The sequence below is a fragment of the Betta splendens genome, chromosome 24 (assembly GCF_900634795.4).
Source record: "Betta splendens chromosome 24, fBetSpl5.4, whole genome shotgun sequence".
Taxonomy (NCBI): Eukaryota; Metazoa; Chordata; class Actinopteri; order Anabantiformes; family Osphronemidae; genus Betta; species Betta splendens.
The window spans coordinates 12,561,649-12,579,533 of NC_040901.2; the positions used below are offsets into that span (position 1 = coordinate 12,561,649).

At 49.6% G+C, this 17,885-nt stretch overlaps 1 protein-coding gene across 1 annotated transcript; it reads right to left on the reverse strand.

Moving 5' to 3' along the window:
• Nucleotides 1-3,538: 3,538 nt before the first annotated feature.
• On the reverse strand, nt 3,539-15,047 carry nudt14 (nudix (nucleoside diphosphate linked moiety X)-type motif 14). The gene is made up of 5 exons (XM_029141515.2): nt 14,871-15,047; nt 9,988-10,031; nt 8,377-8,441; nt 7,690-7,996; nt 3,539-7,088 (listed from the first exon to the last, which is right to left on the reverse strand). The coding sequence occupies exons 1-5, from the start codon at nt 14,949-14,951 to the stop codon at nt 6,839-6,841; spliced, it is 747 nt and encodes a 248-aa protein (XP_028997348.1). The 5' UTR covers nt 14,952-15,047; the 3' UTR covers nt 3,539-6,838.
• Between the last annotated feature and the right edge of the window lie 2,838 nt (nt 15,048-17,885).

Genomic DNA, 17,885 nt, shown 5'->3' on the forward strand with positions numbered 1-17,885 from the left:
ACTATTTTTCCATGACATGTTCTTACGGATCCGTTCGTGTTTGTGTCCAAATATTAAAATGTAAACTGCCACAGTACCGCAGAACTTTCGAGCCGTCGAACCAAAGCACCGAGCAGCTGAGACGGTGCGGCAGCTTCGAGCGCCCTCTACCGTCTGCGCATGCGTTCATGCGTTTCAAACGCGGGGCTCCTAGATGTGGACGACTGGTGGTTTCTGCTCGACACCAGCTGTTACATAGAAGATGTGAACAACTTGTAAATTCATGAAGCAGCTCGTGGTACAGGTCCATAAACCGTAGTATGGGATGTTTCCTTCCTTCCTTTAAATAAGAACTTGTTTCCTTTCCTAGCCACTAGTAACTAACGGGAGTGTTTTGAAAAGTTCTGCCTGTTCTTAAATGATGCTCATTGAACCTGTGTCACTGAACGGACGTCGGGCGCCGCCTGAAAAGGTCCAAACCACGGCGTGAACCCTTTAAAACGGAACACAGAGACATGAACGAGTGCTGCGTTATCGCCGCTGTCATTAACAGCAGCACCAGCCACGGTTCAGGCTCCGGAGCATCACGTTACCATGGCGATGACGAGCGCTGCCAATCACGGCGTATCTGCGGCCTCCGCGTCCCGTCTCCCTCTCATCGGGCCACAGCCGGCGGCAGACGGGCCTCCGGAGGCTGCAGATACACAAGTCCAATAATGCAAACTGGACTTTGTGTTTCCTGACCTAAAAAGCCTGATGTGAAGCTGCTGCAGCTTCGCTGGGACAGGACGCGACTCCTCGCCGCCGCCGCTCTGCTCCGTTCCCGCCTCCTGCTCCTGTTTGCAGACGCCACATGCAGGAGGGAGAGCAGTGTCTGTGCAGGAGGAGAAGGGATTATGAGTGCGGGCGCTGTGGGGGGTTTGCCAGCCTCCGAGGGGGGGAGGTGAAGTGGATTTCTTCTCTCATCCATTTTTCATGGCTTTTCTCCTTTCAGATCTCCGGTGTCTGTACATGCGCCCGATGGGTCGATTCGCTTTCATCTCCGAGCGCCGTTCGGCGTGTGTCCGCTGGTGTTTGGAGTGGCTCAAGGTTGAGACATGCTGCTTCCCATCCAGCCCTAATCACCAGCCCACGTGCATTTGTGAGGCAGAGCCAGGTTCACCTTTTTATTCATTAAGTCAGTGGATGGAGTGAGAATATTCAGTAAAATGTGAATTTGCTGGTTTTAAAATGAACCGAACACAGACTTTATAAACAACACCGTTTAACAGCAGTGGATTTCCCTTGTGGATTAATTCAAACACATATGTCATTTAAAAGGAGCTTTGAATAATTAATACCCTCAGCTGGTGACCTCTGGGTTCAGCATCATTGACTGAACTTCTCCCTCTCTCCCCCTGAGCTGCAGCCGCCTTTCACTGGATCCATCGGCGTGATGGAGGAGAACAAAGCTGGGAGAGAAATAACCCATTAAAGCAAATACTGGAAGCAGCCTTGAAAGCTCAGACGCAGATGAATGCGCTCCTGCGTTTCCTTTGAAATGCAAAGCATTTGATGAAGACACAGTTAAAGTTGAGTTTATCCGCAGCGGACGAGGAAACAATGGGGCGAGCGGCAGAGGAATGCAGCTTTTCCAGCGCGTTAGGTGAAAAGCGACGGTTATGCAAATGATGGAACAGCCTAAATATGAACAACGAAGTTATGGAAGGCTGGAAAACGCAGCCGTTCACTGGTCATGAGGCGATGGAGCAAACGGAGCACCTCCTCCTTTGTCTCCGTCCGCGGCTCACTGAGCTATCGAGTGTGAGGAAAGGTCGCTTCCAGTGCGATGAGATGAAACCAGCGGCAGCAGAGACGTCCTGCCTGTGAAAGCAGCCGCCTGCAGAGCTCAGGGTTCGAGGGGGAGCGTCGCCTGACAAACAAAAGCAGCATTTTTGGGAATGCTCTAAAACTACAGTTACAGTGGGAACCAGTTGGACCAGTGTTCCTGGCTCTTCCTGTTTTCTCTTTGGAGCAGAGCTCCCATGTGACCTTTTCCTGACGCCTGGAAACCTGACATTTCACAGCGACACCCGTGATGCTGATGCTGCAGCTTCCTCCACGAATCCCAGACTGAAGAGCATCTTCAGGTCTCTCCTGTCTGATGGGACCTTCCTATTCAGCTCCAGGGAGACTGGCGGCGAGCGCAGGCGTTAAGACGGGTCACGGGTGAAGCTCAGCAGACGCTGCGCGAGGAGCCCAGAGGTCACGAGGGGAACGGGGGGCTGCTCAAACCCGGGTCCTATCGCGCTTTATCGGTTTGGACCAGGTCGTCCTCCGCTCTCTGTTAATCCCCGTTGTGAGCTAACAGCTCAGATCTGAGGCCAGAGGAGCAGCACACGTCTACATGATGTACGAGCAGATCCTCACGCGTCCATTTGTTTCTATTGTAATAAAGCTCCCAAACTGTTGAAGCCGGTTTATGGCCCGATGGACTAATGGGGCTGCATTATCCACAGTGAACGCGACGGAGACGTCCTTCATATGCATAAACTATGAGCCCTCGTTTGCAGACATATGGGGAGTGTGCACTGGAATCGAACTGGTATTGTCCCAGTCCAGTGTGTCCTCTTTAAATGGCAGGTTGGAGCTCCCACCTGTGAATGGGCAGCACTCACAAAGGAGGTTGCTGCTGCTGCTGCTGGTGGTGGTGGTGGTGGTGGTGGTGCTGGTGACCCATCTGCTGTGGTAACACACACACACAGATGGTCTCTGGAGAGCAGACGCATCCCATGTGTCCAGTTACAACATGAAAGCGTTTCAGGAACCAGCTCCCCTGCAGCCGCCTGGAGCTGGACCAGTGGAACATATTCTTCAAATCATAGCTGCTTTATGAAGGTCGTATGAACTCAAAATCTTAGAAGATGTGGAGCAAAGCACTACGGCCTAAGTCCCAGAACCGCTGTCATCGTTCTCTGTCCGTCTCATGATGAGATCCATCAAAACCAATTCAGGAAAAAAGAAAAAAGCATCACAGCCTAAAGAAAAATAAAATAAGGTTAGTCACATTTTCAAACATTTGTCTAATGAGCAAATCATTGGCATTTTGAACCAGCACTTCTATTTCTATTCCGCATACAGTATTTCCTGCATCCGCAGCATAACAAAGACGAGGTCCCGGCCGTTCCCACACATTCACATACTCACAGTCCGATAAAATCATCTGGATAGAAGCGCTATCGTTTCCCTCAGGCCGAATGCGACGACCCCACTGTTCCTGTGAATCCTATCGAGATGTGGGCTCTGAAGTTACATTTACAGTTTAGCTCCACTGAGCGAAACGTCCCATTTCCTGATCCACATCTAGTTCTATCTTGCACAGATTATAAAGCTCAATCTGCAAGAACACAGGCAGAATGAGTTAGACTGGCAGATACTTGGCTCCCAAAAACACCCAGATTGGAACCAGTTTCCTTCAGTGATGAGCTACAGCACCGAGAAGCACAGGAGAAGTTTGATTCAAAATACTCACATCAAAGACTTTAGCCAAAACAACAGAAGCAATTAAAAGCCTAAATAATTGATGTTCCGGGCATCAAACCCATTTTATTTGAATTTAATACAGTTGAATCCATCACAGTTAGTGCACATGCAAGATATCATATTGAAATATATACTGTTTGTACCAAGTTTCATGTTTTAAAAGGTAAATATTCCAACATTTAAGTCATAAATTAAAAAATTCTAACATTACTGAAAACACTGCTCACAATGGGTAATACACCATAAATAAAGCATAGAATACATAAAAACAGCTGTTTTGTTCCAGAAAAATATTTTTAAAAAGACTTATTCAGCATCAAAAAAAAAAAACCCATTACAATTGGACAATTTGTGTGGTTACCATAAAAAAAATGAGACCATGTCCTTCGTTTAAAGGTTTTACGTGTAGGATTTTGACTAAATATTAAATAGCAAAGAGGGTAACGCGTGTGCTACAACATCTTCTCTGTGAGCTGCTTCATGGCCACAAATCTGATTATCTCCCCCCCGTTGACTCTGAAACTCAGCAACGAGTCTGCAAGTAAAGAAGCAACCGGGACCAATGGGTGGACTTCATGCTGCGACGCCAGGACCCGAGGAATAAAAACACAGTGAATGAAAGGAGGGAAATAATTCAGTGGAGGTTCTTACTCATAGCACCTTTTCTGATAAACTGCAGCTGCTGATGACGAAGCCATGAACTAAAACCACAACAACACAAGACACAACTAGAGCGTGGCCACAGGGACGTCTGCGTGGAGATCTGGTGGAAACTCGTTAGTCGGACATTTGGTTTAGAGAAGTCTGGTTCAACATGTGAGAACGAGCTTCTGTTTTCACTGAGTGACGGAGGTAGAAATGTCCAATACTGGAACAAACGTCGCTTTAATATCAGTCAACAGGGAAAGTGTGAGGAAAGAAGAGCTGCTGAAAGTCAAAGGACGCGAGTGGAACCGCAGCAGAGGAAGTCCCACTAACGAAGCGCGCTCGTTAGAGGCCGACAGCTCAGGTGCCTGCGCTGGTACCAGAACCTGCTGTGGCAAACACATCACACTGGGATTAGCTCACCATCACACACTATCTCTCACATCACTACTGGGCAGACTGGGAATGAAGCGATTCCTGCTCTGACCAAACTCTGACTGCGCTGAGGTTTATTGCACACAGTCACTCGCATTTAAAGCCTATTGATAGTAGAGCTGATTACATGTGAACCTCCTGCATCCTCTGAACCTCCTGCATCCCCCTCCGAGGAGGTTCTGAACCTCCGTCAGACTGAAGGAGCTGCCGTTCACCTTGGGGCCGTGAATCCTGCCTCCTGTGTAATCTTCGCTAAGAGCATTTCAGATAATAGCTGGAGCGAAGGAAACCAAAGAAGTCCAAAGAAATGTGCGCGTGTCGGCTTGTTGTCTCCTCACACCCACATCCATAAGCTCGCGTAAAAGGCAGCACGGCCTTGGCTTTAAAATGTCAGGATTATTATTGTCCACGTGACACAGTTACAGACTGAGACGGAACTTAACGCAACGTTTGACCAAATCTGCAGCTGCAAAACGTGGGCGACATATGTTTTTCTCACGGATCCTTGTAAAAATAAAGTTGTGTTTCCATTAATTTTAGGTGGAGAGACAAAAACAGGAAAGTGGAATCTCAGGCGCCACAGAAACCAGTCCACGCTTTCGTATTTACTTCTGGCAGAAACAACTCAGACCCAGTGCTGGAGATGCACCACAGCATCCATCAGTCTTTAGGGGGAGATAATCAGAGCCGCTGAATTAGTTAAAGAAACGTCCAATAGACCAAACAGTAAATCCTTTGAGAAGAAACACTCTTTGATGACAGGTACAAATAAGCTGGATGCACGGCAGATAAATATGGCTTCAGTGTTCGATGCATATCCTGTTCAGGGCTTGGTGTTTAGGATTTCACAAACGAGTCTTCGTTTGTAGTTTGGTTGATTTAAATGATGCTGATTTTGCTCGTGCAGGTTTAGAAGCTCAGGCGACAACCAGTAACCGCAACAGCAGGAAAACAGACAAAAGTGTGACACCAGACAAATGTTGACGTTTGATTGTCAGCTGTTTCTTGGGCTCAGAAAGCAACAGGTACAAAAGAAATACCACACTGGTTCCAGTATGAAGCCAGAGAGGAGGGACCACAGCCGATGGGAGCTGGACCAACATGGTCCTGATTTGAACCATTAGCTAAAATAATATCCAAATATTTTTGTACTGCAGTTTACTGAAGCTTCTGTTTTCAAAGAGCAGTAACGCACATAGTGTGCTTCAGGTTGAGCAGGAGGACTAGAAAAAACAAACTGGGCTTCAGTACTTGCATATTTTAACAGAACTTCTCGCCGGGGGAACGTCCTACCTCTGAATCATGGATGGAGCAGCCCTTTCTGGATGAAGCTAAATACTAACGTCTGCTCGCTCGTCTAAAGGCTGAGTGTCGGTTAATATGGTGCTGGTCGGAGCAACGCTGAGGTTTGACTATTTGGACCTGAGACTTCGGCTGCGCTTCAGACGGACTCTGTTAACGACTTTTACTCCTCAGCGTTGCTATCGAAGGAAATCTGTTCAATCTGAGCGTCTGCCCGTGAAACAACGCAACGAGTTTACAGGACGCGTCACATCGGGGTTGTGCTTGAAGACAGAGCCACAGAAGGAGAACGAGGCCTCGGTGCAGGCGTGCGACGTGCCAGCTGATCGGCTCCGTGCAGATGAGCGGTGGCGGGTGACTCCCGGGGAGACCGGGCCGAGCGTTGCTTAAAGGCTGTGGATGAGAAATGAAGTGAGGCGTGTCTGAACAGGTGGCGGCTCAAACACACGACGAGGCGCCGCCGCTCACGAGCAGAGTTTTTGCATTACTGGATCATAGCTTAAAGGCAAACTCCACTGATCTTTACCGCGATGGATGAACTGTGCAAAAAGTCAAAGCTTCGCATCCTCAGATGAGCACGAGCTTCAAAACGCTGAATTTGGACTCTAATTTGACAAAAAGCCCTGTAATGGTCAGAGCCGAGCTTCCTACTAAAAATCAGTGGAGCCTCCTCTGACGAGGGCAGGCAGGTGGAGCCAGTGATATGCAGCTTCCTACAGCTAATGGCACAGGTAACGACGTGATCAGCAAACTTAAAAAAGAGCCAGTGACACCAGCTATGGCAAGTTAAACAGGACTGAGTGAAAGGAGCCCGTCGGCGACGAGACAAGGAGCCGCCCTCCATCGAGGACCCAGAGGAGGAGGCAGCACAGGATGGAGGCATGAGGGGGCGTGGGTGCTGGGCCGGTGGACCGGATCTGGAATGAGACTGGAGAACGTGGTGGCGTGACCGTGGTTACACGTTGGTGGAGATCTTGTACTTGGGAGACATGTTATTATGGAACCAGATGAAGCTAAAGATGACGCCCATGGTTTTGGGCACGCGCTCGTCGTAGGCGAACGTCATGGCCTCGTGCAGCGGGATCTTCACCACCTCGATCAGCTCGCCCTCGCGCGGCTCGCCTCCGCCGGCGCCCACGCAGTTGTCATCCGACACCTCGGCGTAGAACATGGTCTGCTTGGATCCGGTTACGCCCACGCCCGACCTGGAGGGACCGAGAGGGGAGGATCAGGTGTCGCCGTGACGACCGACGCGACAGCTCAGCAACTGTGCGACTGGACTGAGTGGAGCAAAGCGTTCAGAACAAAACGGCATTCGGGTCAGAACTGAAGTTCTCAGACTCGTCTATCTGACGGTGTCACAAGGGTGAAGGCGACACCCACCGGTTTAATGGAAGCCAGCGGCCCCGGCGGAACCACAGCGCAGTAATGAGCCGTCAGTCACGGCGTCTAACGCGGACCGGCGCTCTCTGGCTGGTTCATCACTCTGACAGAGATGGACGGCGCGTCTGAGTCCGCTCCATCGCTCTCTGACAAAGCCTCAACACCTCCACCTTATTAGCTGTCAGCCACTGGCTTTGGGGCAGAGCTCTAAATGTTTCTATAGGTGGCACTTAAGTGTTTTTTAGACTGGGGATGAGTCAGAGAGCAACATTTGAGGGGATTTTTTCGCCTCATTCATCTTTTAGAATCTGACTCCTCAGAACCACCTGACAAACACACCCAGAGCCAGTGAACAGGTCTAATGTCCTGTTGAACAAAACCTGTTAATGTCATGCGTGCCATCAAGCTTCCTCATGGACCGACCTGTAGGAAGTGATCCTCTTGAGTTTGGACGCAGGCACGTCGTAGCCGCACTCCTCCAGCACCTCCTGCCGGGCGATCTCCTCCAGGGAGAGGTCGGGCTTGTCCACCAGCCCGGCGCACAGCTCGTAGGTGACGCCCGCCGAGGCCGGGGGCCACGGAGAGGAGCCGTCTCCCTCTGGGGCCACCTGGCTCTCCGGGGGCGCCTGGGCCTCCGGAGGCTCCGAGGCCGCTTCGCACGGGGCCTCCTCACCTTTCTCTGCAGACTGAGGCGGCTGCTTCTTCCGTTCCCACTCGCACATGTACACAGCTGGAGGGGGAGGAGAACAACATTCAACCACGCACTAACCACTGGATGAACATCTGCCTGGACAGGTTAATCATTCAGAGACTTCATTCCTGGCTACAGAAACTCTGGTACAGGACAAGTTTTCCTCAACCCTCGTGAGACAGAAGAGGAAAGAAAATTCTCAATGCCCAGACTTCCTTGAATTTAGCCCAGTGTGGCGTGGACCAGTCCCTGGTGACTTCTGACAAAGGAGGCCAGGCTGCTTTGTAACAAGGCCTCTTCTGGTCTATTTATGAGTCTGCATTGTTACCAACCCAGCAGAATAAACAGGATTGTAATGTACTGCTTTAGTGAAAGTGCCCACAGAAAAGGAGACTAGAACGTGAGGGAGCTGCTCTTACCTGGACGAAACTGCTTGACGAGCACAAAACAGTGGGAGGTGGTGTTGAAGATCAGCACGGAGACGCTGAGGGAAGAAAGGAGCGTCCTTACAACATGACACGTCAGTCAGGGAAGCAGTCATTCATTCCCATCAGGAGGAGGAGGGGGGTACATGTCAACATCCAACATCTTTGACTGGAAAACTGACTTAAAGGGCAAATGATCAAACACCAACAGCCACAAACACCATGTGTAGATTTAGGGTCAAAAATATCCTATTCTTTGTATGTCTGCGTGTGTTTGTTCATGCGTGTGTGCGTGTCTGTAACTGTGTGGGGACAGCGGATGTGTCTGGGGCCGTAGGAAGCCCCGCCTCGTCTCCAGCCGTCTGCAGCTGCCTGTCTGATAATGATGTGTAAGTTCAGTTCACCTGCTTCTACTGAATGAATTCTGCTGCGTTCGGTCCGATTTCCATCCCAGCAGGAATCTCAGCTGGGAATGGATTATGTTTTGGACTGAACTGAAGCTCTGGCCTGAGGGAGGAGAACCGTCCCCTGTGTGGTTCCACACCATTACTGCTGTTACAGCTTCCTGCCATTAGAACAATGGTTAAACCAAGAAGCAGGCCAAGCACATGCTCAGGACCTTTCATGCACCGTTAGGCTTTCTCTGGCTGGTCAACAGGAAAACTCACTTCCCCTGAGTGCACGGGGAAAACGTGCTGAACTTGGTTCTTCTCACTTTCTGACTACATATGTATCAGTTGTCGCCTGGTGTTTGTGTGTGTGGATCTCTGTCCCACACTTTGTCTTGATGACTTGCTTTAAATGAGCTTTTCCACTCATCATCATTGCCCTGAAACGTGATGCACCTCTCCTGTTTGTGTGGTTTCAAAGAAACACGGATTAAACACCTCCAGGCAGGAAAAGGTGCCGTCACAAACGCTGCATAAACACATAGGTGGCAAAATTTTAAAGCGACATGAGTTCGCTCGTCCAGGACACGTGTTTTAGTCATATCCACGTCCCCGCGTCAGCAGAGAGCCATCAGACCTGTGTAAACACACTGTGCCACAGGAACGTCAGGTCCAAACGAATCCTGCTGAGGAAAAGTGTTATGCGCACTTGAACAAAAATGCAAAACAATCCTGGCTCCATTCAATAAACTAAAGAGGGAACAAGACTTTGGCAGAGGAGCTGGACGCTCCCGCGGGCTCCGTCTCTTTCCCCGTGGGTTTGAAGTTTAGGGCTTTTGTCTCAGTGGTGCTATTTGTCACTGGGACCCGTGTTTGGGGTCAGAGGTGGAGGAAAGAGGGCTTAAACGACCTGAGACTCCCCTCGGGGCATTAGTGTGTTTACTTTCTCTGTGGTCTCAGGTTTGGTGGTAAAGCACCATCATTACAGCCACAGGTGACGACAAAACCCTTCAACCGCTCAAGTATTAGTGGAGTGTCTGGATGAAAGGAGGCGTGCTTGATCAGAACATCAGGCCTGTACAAGTAAGTCAGTTCAAAATAAAAAAATAAAAAAAAAACAACAGGGAGAAATCTGATCCCAGACCTGCTAAATGTTCACACTACAGTAACCAGGAAAACAGGGTCAACAACAGCCCAAGCAAACGATGGAGGTTACCTGTCGTGAGTCCGCATGAAGTCCCAGGATTTCTTTGTGCCATTCTGAAAAAGAGCAAAAGCACAAAGAAACATGATATGAGCGCTTTCAACATCCACTCAGTCGTCTTTCTGTCGTCTGATGATTAGATATGAGCCAAACCTCTGCCACGTGCATGGACACAGACACCTTATTGTTATTATGTTTTAACATATTACATCAGGACTCAGTTTTCTAGCTCCTTTAAATGACAGCAGAGCTTTGGTTCATGCAAAAATGTGTGAATCAAACTAAAAGGCTCCTCTTCCACGCTGGATAAATATGGTGGTCGGCCTATATTTCCACGCCTGAGGAGATGTGGCCTTGATTCAAATTTAGGCTTCACCTCCTCTCCATGCAGACGCTGCACTAGAACGGCCCTGCTTCACATACAATGAGCGCGTCTTCACGAGGGCAAGTGTGTTGGTGGAGTTTCAGCACCACCCAATAAACGGGAGGGAGGGAGGAAGACGGACTCGCTGACCGGATCAGGACCAACACAGCTCCTGTTGGAGCAGCAGGATGAGTGAGGAAGCGCCGCCGTCCCAGAGGCATTACTGTGAGATCAAACCTTAGATCTCCAAAAACAGCCAGCGACTCTGACGGCACCAGTCACACCAGCCACACCAGCGAAACCACTAACGGGTCCAACATTTGTGTTTGCTTCCAATACAAACATCTTGATAAATTCTCTTTCTGCTGCTGAAAACTGGAAACAGAACATTGTGTTCTTAAACAATGAAGAAAAAAAAAGATGCTCCACATTCACGTCCCTCAACACAAACCTCTCTGATCCGGTTCTACTGCTGCAGACCAGGATCAGACTCAGGACGAACGCGGACCAGTTGAAGTGGTGTCATCAAACATTGAGATGACTGGTGCATGACCCCAACATGTCACGGCCACGGGGCCTCGATGTGAAGCCAAGCCAGCATAAAGCTGTTCATGCATCATTAACGGTCCGCTGTGAAAGGAGAGCGCCGAGCCGGGTTTGTGTAGGTTCAGCCATGATATCATCTTTATTCACTGGCAGAGCCCCGGTCGGCCGCTGTGTGTGCGTGTGCTGGGACCTAATGCTTTCACAGTTCATACATTCGGACCGGCCCGGGTGCACTCCTGTTAGAACACGCGTCACACGGGCCCTGGCTCGTTGAGGCCACGCGACACCTCGCACTTCTCTCCTGTAAAATCAAAGCGAGAGTGAAGCCGCGTGCCATAAATCACCTGCCGAGGCGAGGATGCGCCGCTCATGCTTTATTACTATCAGGAACGGCTCCTGAATAATGGATGGGACCTCCACGGGTAAATGCACGGCTGGATGAAAACACACCGTGGCGAGTTCCTTTGTGTGAGCCTGATGCTCAAAACAGTCTGAAATAAAAATCATGCAACTCCTTGAAATGATGTATGAATAGTAGGAGACCATCATCTGCATAAAAAGCTGCTGAGCAGCCACTCAGCCCATCAGTTGACAAACAGCCTGTTGAAGCCTGGCTGTCAGTGTGAATCATGTGTGGAAGCTGATGAAACTAAAATAAACTCATGCATCTCCAGGTCTGAACACTAGTAAAGGGCTGCTGAGTGTTAAGGATTCAAGCATCTGAAATCTGGAACGGGTGCATAATATTTAAAACGTAAGGGTTTGACATCTGACATCTACAAGGAGGAATTTGAATACATCAGCATATCAAAACGTGGCTAATAATTCAGCGGCGACTGGTGCTTCAAACAGCGGCAGCCACATACTGTACGAGGTAAAGCTGCTCAGCATGGATGTGTCACCACACACGCTTCCTCTCCCGTATCCTGTCACCGCTCACAGATGGTGGGGTTCCCCTCATTACTCAGGCCACTTGCTGAGAGGGGGGGGGGGGGGCAGGCACAGCTTGAATGGCCCCGGGGAGACAGAGAATCATGGCCGACATGGATTACGACAGAGAGATTAGCCCGAGGGGGGGCAGAAAGAGGGGGGAGAGAGAGAGAGAGAGAGAGAGAGAGAGAGAGAGAGAGGGAGAGAGAGAGAGAGAGAGAGAGAGAGAGAGAGAGAGAGAGAGAGAGAGAGGGAGAGAGAGAGAGAGAGAGGTCTGAGAGGAAGGAAAACAGGCTACACAGGACCTTGAATTTAATGCGGCCCCTCTGGCTTTGAGCCTCACAAACGGCTGGCGATTGTAGGGAGGGATGCTTCATCTTTTAGGTGCTTAAAGTCTAATAACCATCACTCACACTCGTCCGGAGCTGGAAATAGGACGAAGCAGGCCGCTGCAACAGGAAGAAAGAAATCAACCTCCATCAAACACAATAGCGCTCACTGGGCCTCAACATGTGTCCTCCAGTTTGCTTTTTAAAGGATTTACCGTCAGTCTCTGTGGCCAAACAGAGGCAGCATGAGTCACACCACCACCACCACCACCACCACCACGAGCTGCATTTAAAGCCCACAGTGCAACACAGCTCCACATCTGCTCGAGATGCTGCATACGTTTGGCCAGAAATACGACTTCACCTTATTTTAGAAACCTGCGTTACCCACAGAACCCCCCCCCCCCCACACCTGGAGCTCACAGCAGGATATATGAGCTGATTATGCTCTGATCAGGCAGCAGATCAGCAGCACAGCAAACTATGTGGAGGTCAGACGACACCGCTCACCTTTCTACAGGCGGAGGCATCACTTAATGAAGCTGTACAGTGTCAGACTAAAGCAAGCGTTGGTGGTTCAACAACCAGCGTTAAACCTGCGCAACCACAGATGGGGACGTCACAAAACAAATACACAATCGAGGGCCGCATTTAAAAAGGGAACCTGTGATTTGTGAAAGACATTCACACCCTCATTAAAAAAAGAACATTTGTGTGAGAAAATGTTTAAATTACAATGGAGCTCATTCTCTGAAGCAGTAAAGAAAATAAATAATTCTAATCATAAAGAGAAGGTAATTATGCTGCAGCCTGTGCTTGGATGTCAGCAGAGGTAACAGGGGTTTCCCCTGAGTCAAGGAGGACGACCGCCTGCATTTAGACTAACAACAAACACTAATGAGGAACAGCCTCTCATGTGCCACATTATCTACCTGCATGTGCATGTGTGAGAGGACTTCAGTCCAGACGATCTGCTCAACACAAGTGTTTTGGAGAACGAGGCTTTGTGGGGAGTCCCTGCTCAGGAGAGAAGACGAGGATGAAAGGGAGGACACAAAGAGGGAGCCCACTATCATCCCCTTTGTTGTCCATCTGCTGCCTTAGTCTGTTCCGCTGTTCTCCTGATGAGCTTAACCCCCACCCGTCCACTCTGTCACAGGTGTGAACCCCCAAATGACAAAAAGCCCTCAACATCGGCGCTTCTGGTGCTTAAACCCTATTTGTTTCTGAGCTACAGCCTTTTTTAGCATGTGCCAATGACTTGAAGCAGGCTTCATAAGCTCACGAGCGACTTTGATCACAATGTTTCCTCTGCATTTAGCGTTGACAACAGAACCCATCTCCACAGCACAGGAATAGACTTGGACCGCAGCCGATGTTTGGGTAAGGAGTCATTTCTCACTCTGCTGCAGACCATCAGGACACGCTGTTGTCACACTCTGCCGTCTTTTACAGAGAGGACTTAAAAGAAATCGCCAGCTTCAGGGTGAGGATGCTGAAGGCTTTTCTTATCACACCTCTCTAATATGCAGCAGTCATTAGTAACCACTGCAAAAATACGGAGGAAACTAATATTATCTTACGCAGCTTAGGAGGTCCAGAGATAAAATACGATCGCTGTAACACAAGATCAATGTGCTCAACCTGGAACAGCTGAAAATGACCAGATGATGGAGAGCTCAGACGGATGCTGTCCATACCTGCGCCCACAGGCCTTTCAGGAGGCTGTGATGTGCAGAGACGGCTTAATATAAGACTCACGCGCACCCAGACACCAGCTGAACACAGATACACAACAGCTGCATCCTCTGAGACAAGTGAAATAAACCAGCACCAAGCGTTGAATCCACACAAACTGCAAATGTAAATATGTCAATGTATGAAAACGACCCCCAGACATGAAGCACCGTCAGCAAACGCTTCTCCTGTGCCTGCAGCTCACTCACTGTGTCCGTGTCCCAGCACTCAGCATTTTCATTCAACGCAATCTGACTTTTTCATGCACTGAGCTACAACTTTTAAATCTCACACCTGGAACTCAAAGGAACCACATAAACCTGAGGCTGCTGTTTTTTTAATAGATCATTTTCATTATTCTCTGTTCATGTCATTTAACCTTCCGCACTTTCCGCATTAGCTTTATTTATTACCAAAAACAGCCAACAAATCATTTCAGACCCATGTTCCACTCGAGCATGAGCAGCATGAAGTGAGCAGCGACCAAAGCGAGGCAGACGTGATGCTGTGGAACAGGGACTCTCCAGTCCAGCGTTCTCATCCTGCAGAGCATCACTCACCTGCTTGCGCCGCAGGCACAAACAGCTCAGCTCCACTCATCACCTGACGGATGCACGGATGCGCCGATGCTCCGTCCACACCTCCTCCCACACTAATGTAAAGCATGTGCTAATCATATCGTGATGCTCAACCACAAGACACCTCTGCAGCAGGCTACCGTTAGCATGTTAGCATGTAGCCGCCTGTGAGCTGCCATGTCCGTCACAGAGGCAACTACTTCACGCCTCCTCGTCCAAACACAGCGACCACGCCGGCGTAATGAGTGTGATTTGGATGATGCCGGTCGTGTCTGCAGACGTCAGTGTTCGGGCTCAGCCAGCTAGCCGTCATGCTTTGCTAGCCTGCTAGCTTCGCAATGAATGGGGGGGTTGGGCTAGCCTCCAGCCTCCAGCAGCGTCTACGAGCCGCTGCCATAAGACTCAACTCACCTGGCTGTAGTGCACCCTGAACGGTTTCAGGTAGTCTGACTCTGTGCACGGAACCACTTCAATGTTATTGATCTCTTCCATAGTTTGGACCTGGAGCTGTGTTCGTGGCTCGCCGACGGTTGTCTGTCACCGCACACTGACACTGAAGGAATGTCTACGGAAGCCCGGACAGGACACGCGCGCGAGCTGCGAGTTGGTACCCACACTTAGAACAGGCATTTATATATTATTATACTTTGATTTTAGTATCTTGTATAATTGTGTGATTGTGTAACAAGCCGAGAGTTTTTTTATCATGTAGATTTAACACGTTTTTTTCATTCCAAGGACCTTAAAGCACTGGTCCCCACCAGCTTTAAAGCGGTTGCAAGTTGAAGTCCGGCATCCTCCTGGTGCTGAGTACAGAACCCGAGCTGGGTGTGGGAGCTCTTTCTCACCGAGCCAACCTTGAAGGGTGAGGCCGCATGATGTCACCCACTCACATCAATAACAGCCTCATAATGGAAAACAATCTGAGCTCCAATCTCAGTGGAGCTGACTTCCTCCAACAAATGAGCCCCCGTCCACCGCCCACTACACAAGGACAGGACGTAACACTTCTGCAGGCTGATTTACATCTAAATAAATACAGGCCCAGACCAAACAATGTGTGGGCCCCAAAGGGGAACCGGCGTCTCTCCTCTGGGCACGTTCAATTTATATCGCTTGATCCGGCCAAGCTGCAGGGCACGATAAGACGGGAGGGACCGAGGCGCAGTATTGTCCAGGAGTCCGTTCGTTCTGGTTGGATCAGAAACACTGGACACGAAGAACCCACGGCAGAAAAGACGGGATGAGGTGAAACAAAGTGTGTTAACTGGGTTGAAATCATCGTCTGTGACTGGGAATACAGCATCTATGAAGTGTCAGAAGGACAGAGTGACTTCATTCACAGTTTTGTGCCATCGCTTCCATTTATACCCAAACAAAGGAAAGTAGGGATGTTTTTCTTACAATACTTCCTGGTAGAAAGTAGAAAAACAAGAAATATGGGGAAGAAGGGAAAGTGAAATGCAGCTTTACAAACATCCCATTGACCTGAGGAGAACATGCTGGAAACATGATCCAGTTAATAGACTGGTGCAGGTGATACTCAAATATGTAAAAGTTCTGACACAACAGTGTAAACCTGTACTTAAAAGTACTTTTAAGTGCTTTTAAGTACGTTCACCCCTGCAAAAACCATATGACGTGTAACTGATGGGCGTCTGTGTCCACTGGAAAATCCAGCTGAACGTTTCACATGTTCAACTGTACTTTATCTAAATCCTGATCTTGACTGGCTCTAGATTCTTTCCAGAGCCTGGTCGTGTACGTTCCCCCTGAAACGGGCCTCCTCAGGGGCCTCATCGGCTCCTCCGCCGGCTCCTGGGGCTCCCGTAACGTGTTAATCCTGTCTTTCCATGAATGTGCGTGTACAGGGTTCTCGCAGTCACCACCAATAACAGGTGCAGGCGTCTGATGCAGAGCCGACGCCCGCGGGCCCAGCTCAAGCGCGCGGTTCGCTTGTTTGGACCCATCAGAACGAGGGAAGCGTTTTCTGTGGCAGAAGCGCTGCATCAACGCTGATTTTAAAGGCCGAACCGGTCCCGTGGCCTCTTCATGCCAGCGCTTATCAGACAGGGTCAAGCAGGGGTTGGGGCCACAGCCTCTGAGAATGCACTTAACCAAGGTGGCGGCTGCTGCTCTGTTAGCACGTTCAGGGTGTGGATCAAAGCGGGTCGCACCATCCTGAAGTCCGGCCTTCAGCCGCCACTCGCCTGCTGCAGGAGACGCTCCGAAACGCTCGTCTCAAAATAGTGTCAGGTGTCAAAAGGTCACGCGATAACTCAGCAACGAAGTGGACGGCACCTGAAAGGAAGGCAGTGTTCCACCCTTAAGTTTAGTAAATGTGCACAAGCAAGACCTGTTCCTACAACCGGACCCGACTGAAACAAGCCATTAAAGAAGTGATTTTAGAGAACGACTCTCCGGCTCATGGAGGCTGACGTTAGAGGCGTCCTCCCTCCTTTGTGTCTCCCTAATGAGATGAGGTTCAAAGAAACCTGTGGACTTCTCTGAGGCTTGAAGATCTGGGGCAGCTGCTGTGGCTCATCCGGCCCCTGCTGAGCGGGAGCCTATTTTAACAAGCCGGGCCTATTGTCTTTTCCTAAGAATGACCAGAGAATGTGGCAACTCGCGGGTCACGTGGTCTTTACTGGTGTGTGCTGGTGGTTCGGAGCCGGGGGTGAAGGACGCGACTGTGTTCCTGTCATTTGCATCACAATGGGAGCACATGCCAGCGGAGCTAATTACCTGCCTGGAAGGTCCGACGGCCTGGAGGAGCAGGAAGTCTGAGCCACGGACAGCGGAGACAGTCAACTGCTCTGGATCCACGCTTCACAGCGACCCAGGGCTCCCGAGTGTGTCTCCAGTAGACGACAGGGGCACACAAAGACCACAAGGTGAAACTTGACCAAAAGCAGACGCAACTCCATGATCCTGCTGCGCTCTGGGGCCCATTTTTCATAGTCAGACAGCCTGAACTCTGTTTCTGGCAGACGCGGACGCTGGCGTCCGGTGACTGGAACAGGTGGCGCATGGAGGCATCGACCTGCAGACGCGCGTGGCTCATGTTCTGGCCGGCGGTGCAGAGCATCTCTGCCCTCAGACACACAGTAAAGGTTGTTACTTCCCTGACCTCATGACCTTTAGGAGCTCCTGCTCAGTCAGATTAATTCAATACAAATATACAACTGAAAAGCCTTTTTATTAACCCTGAGAAACAATAAACTCATGGTTTCATGGTTTACCAGTCTTTATGTGTGGATTGTATTTAAAGTATTGTTTATGCTTATTAATTATTAAAAGCAGGTTTAATATCAGCAGGAACCTATAATGGTTTTAATGGATGTTTAACGTCTGTAAGTTCCCACTTTACAGCTTCATTAATAAATATAATTCAACATGCTGACGCTTAATCATAATAGTAAACAT

What these genes read in the sequence shown, in the direction of transcription:
- nudt14 (XM_029141515.2), bottom strand. Translation starts at nt 14,951, where the DNA reads ATGGAAGAGATCAATAACATTGAAGTGGTTCCGTGCACAGAGTCAGAC. An exon ending in TTCATGCGGACTCACGACAG is followed by an intron (nt 8,442 to 9,987) that starts GTAACCTCCATC and finishes TTCTTCCCTCAG; the next exon opens with CGTCTCCGTGCTGATCTTCA. An exon ending in CGTCAAGCAGTTTCGTCCAG is followed by an intron (nt 7,997 to 8,376) that starts GTAAGAGCAGCT and finishes CTCCCCCTCCAG; the next exon opens with CTGTGTACATGTGCGAGTGG.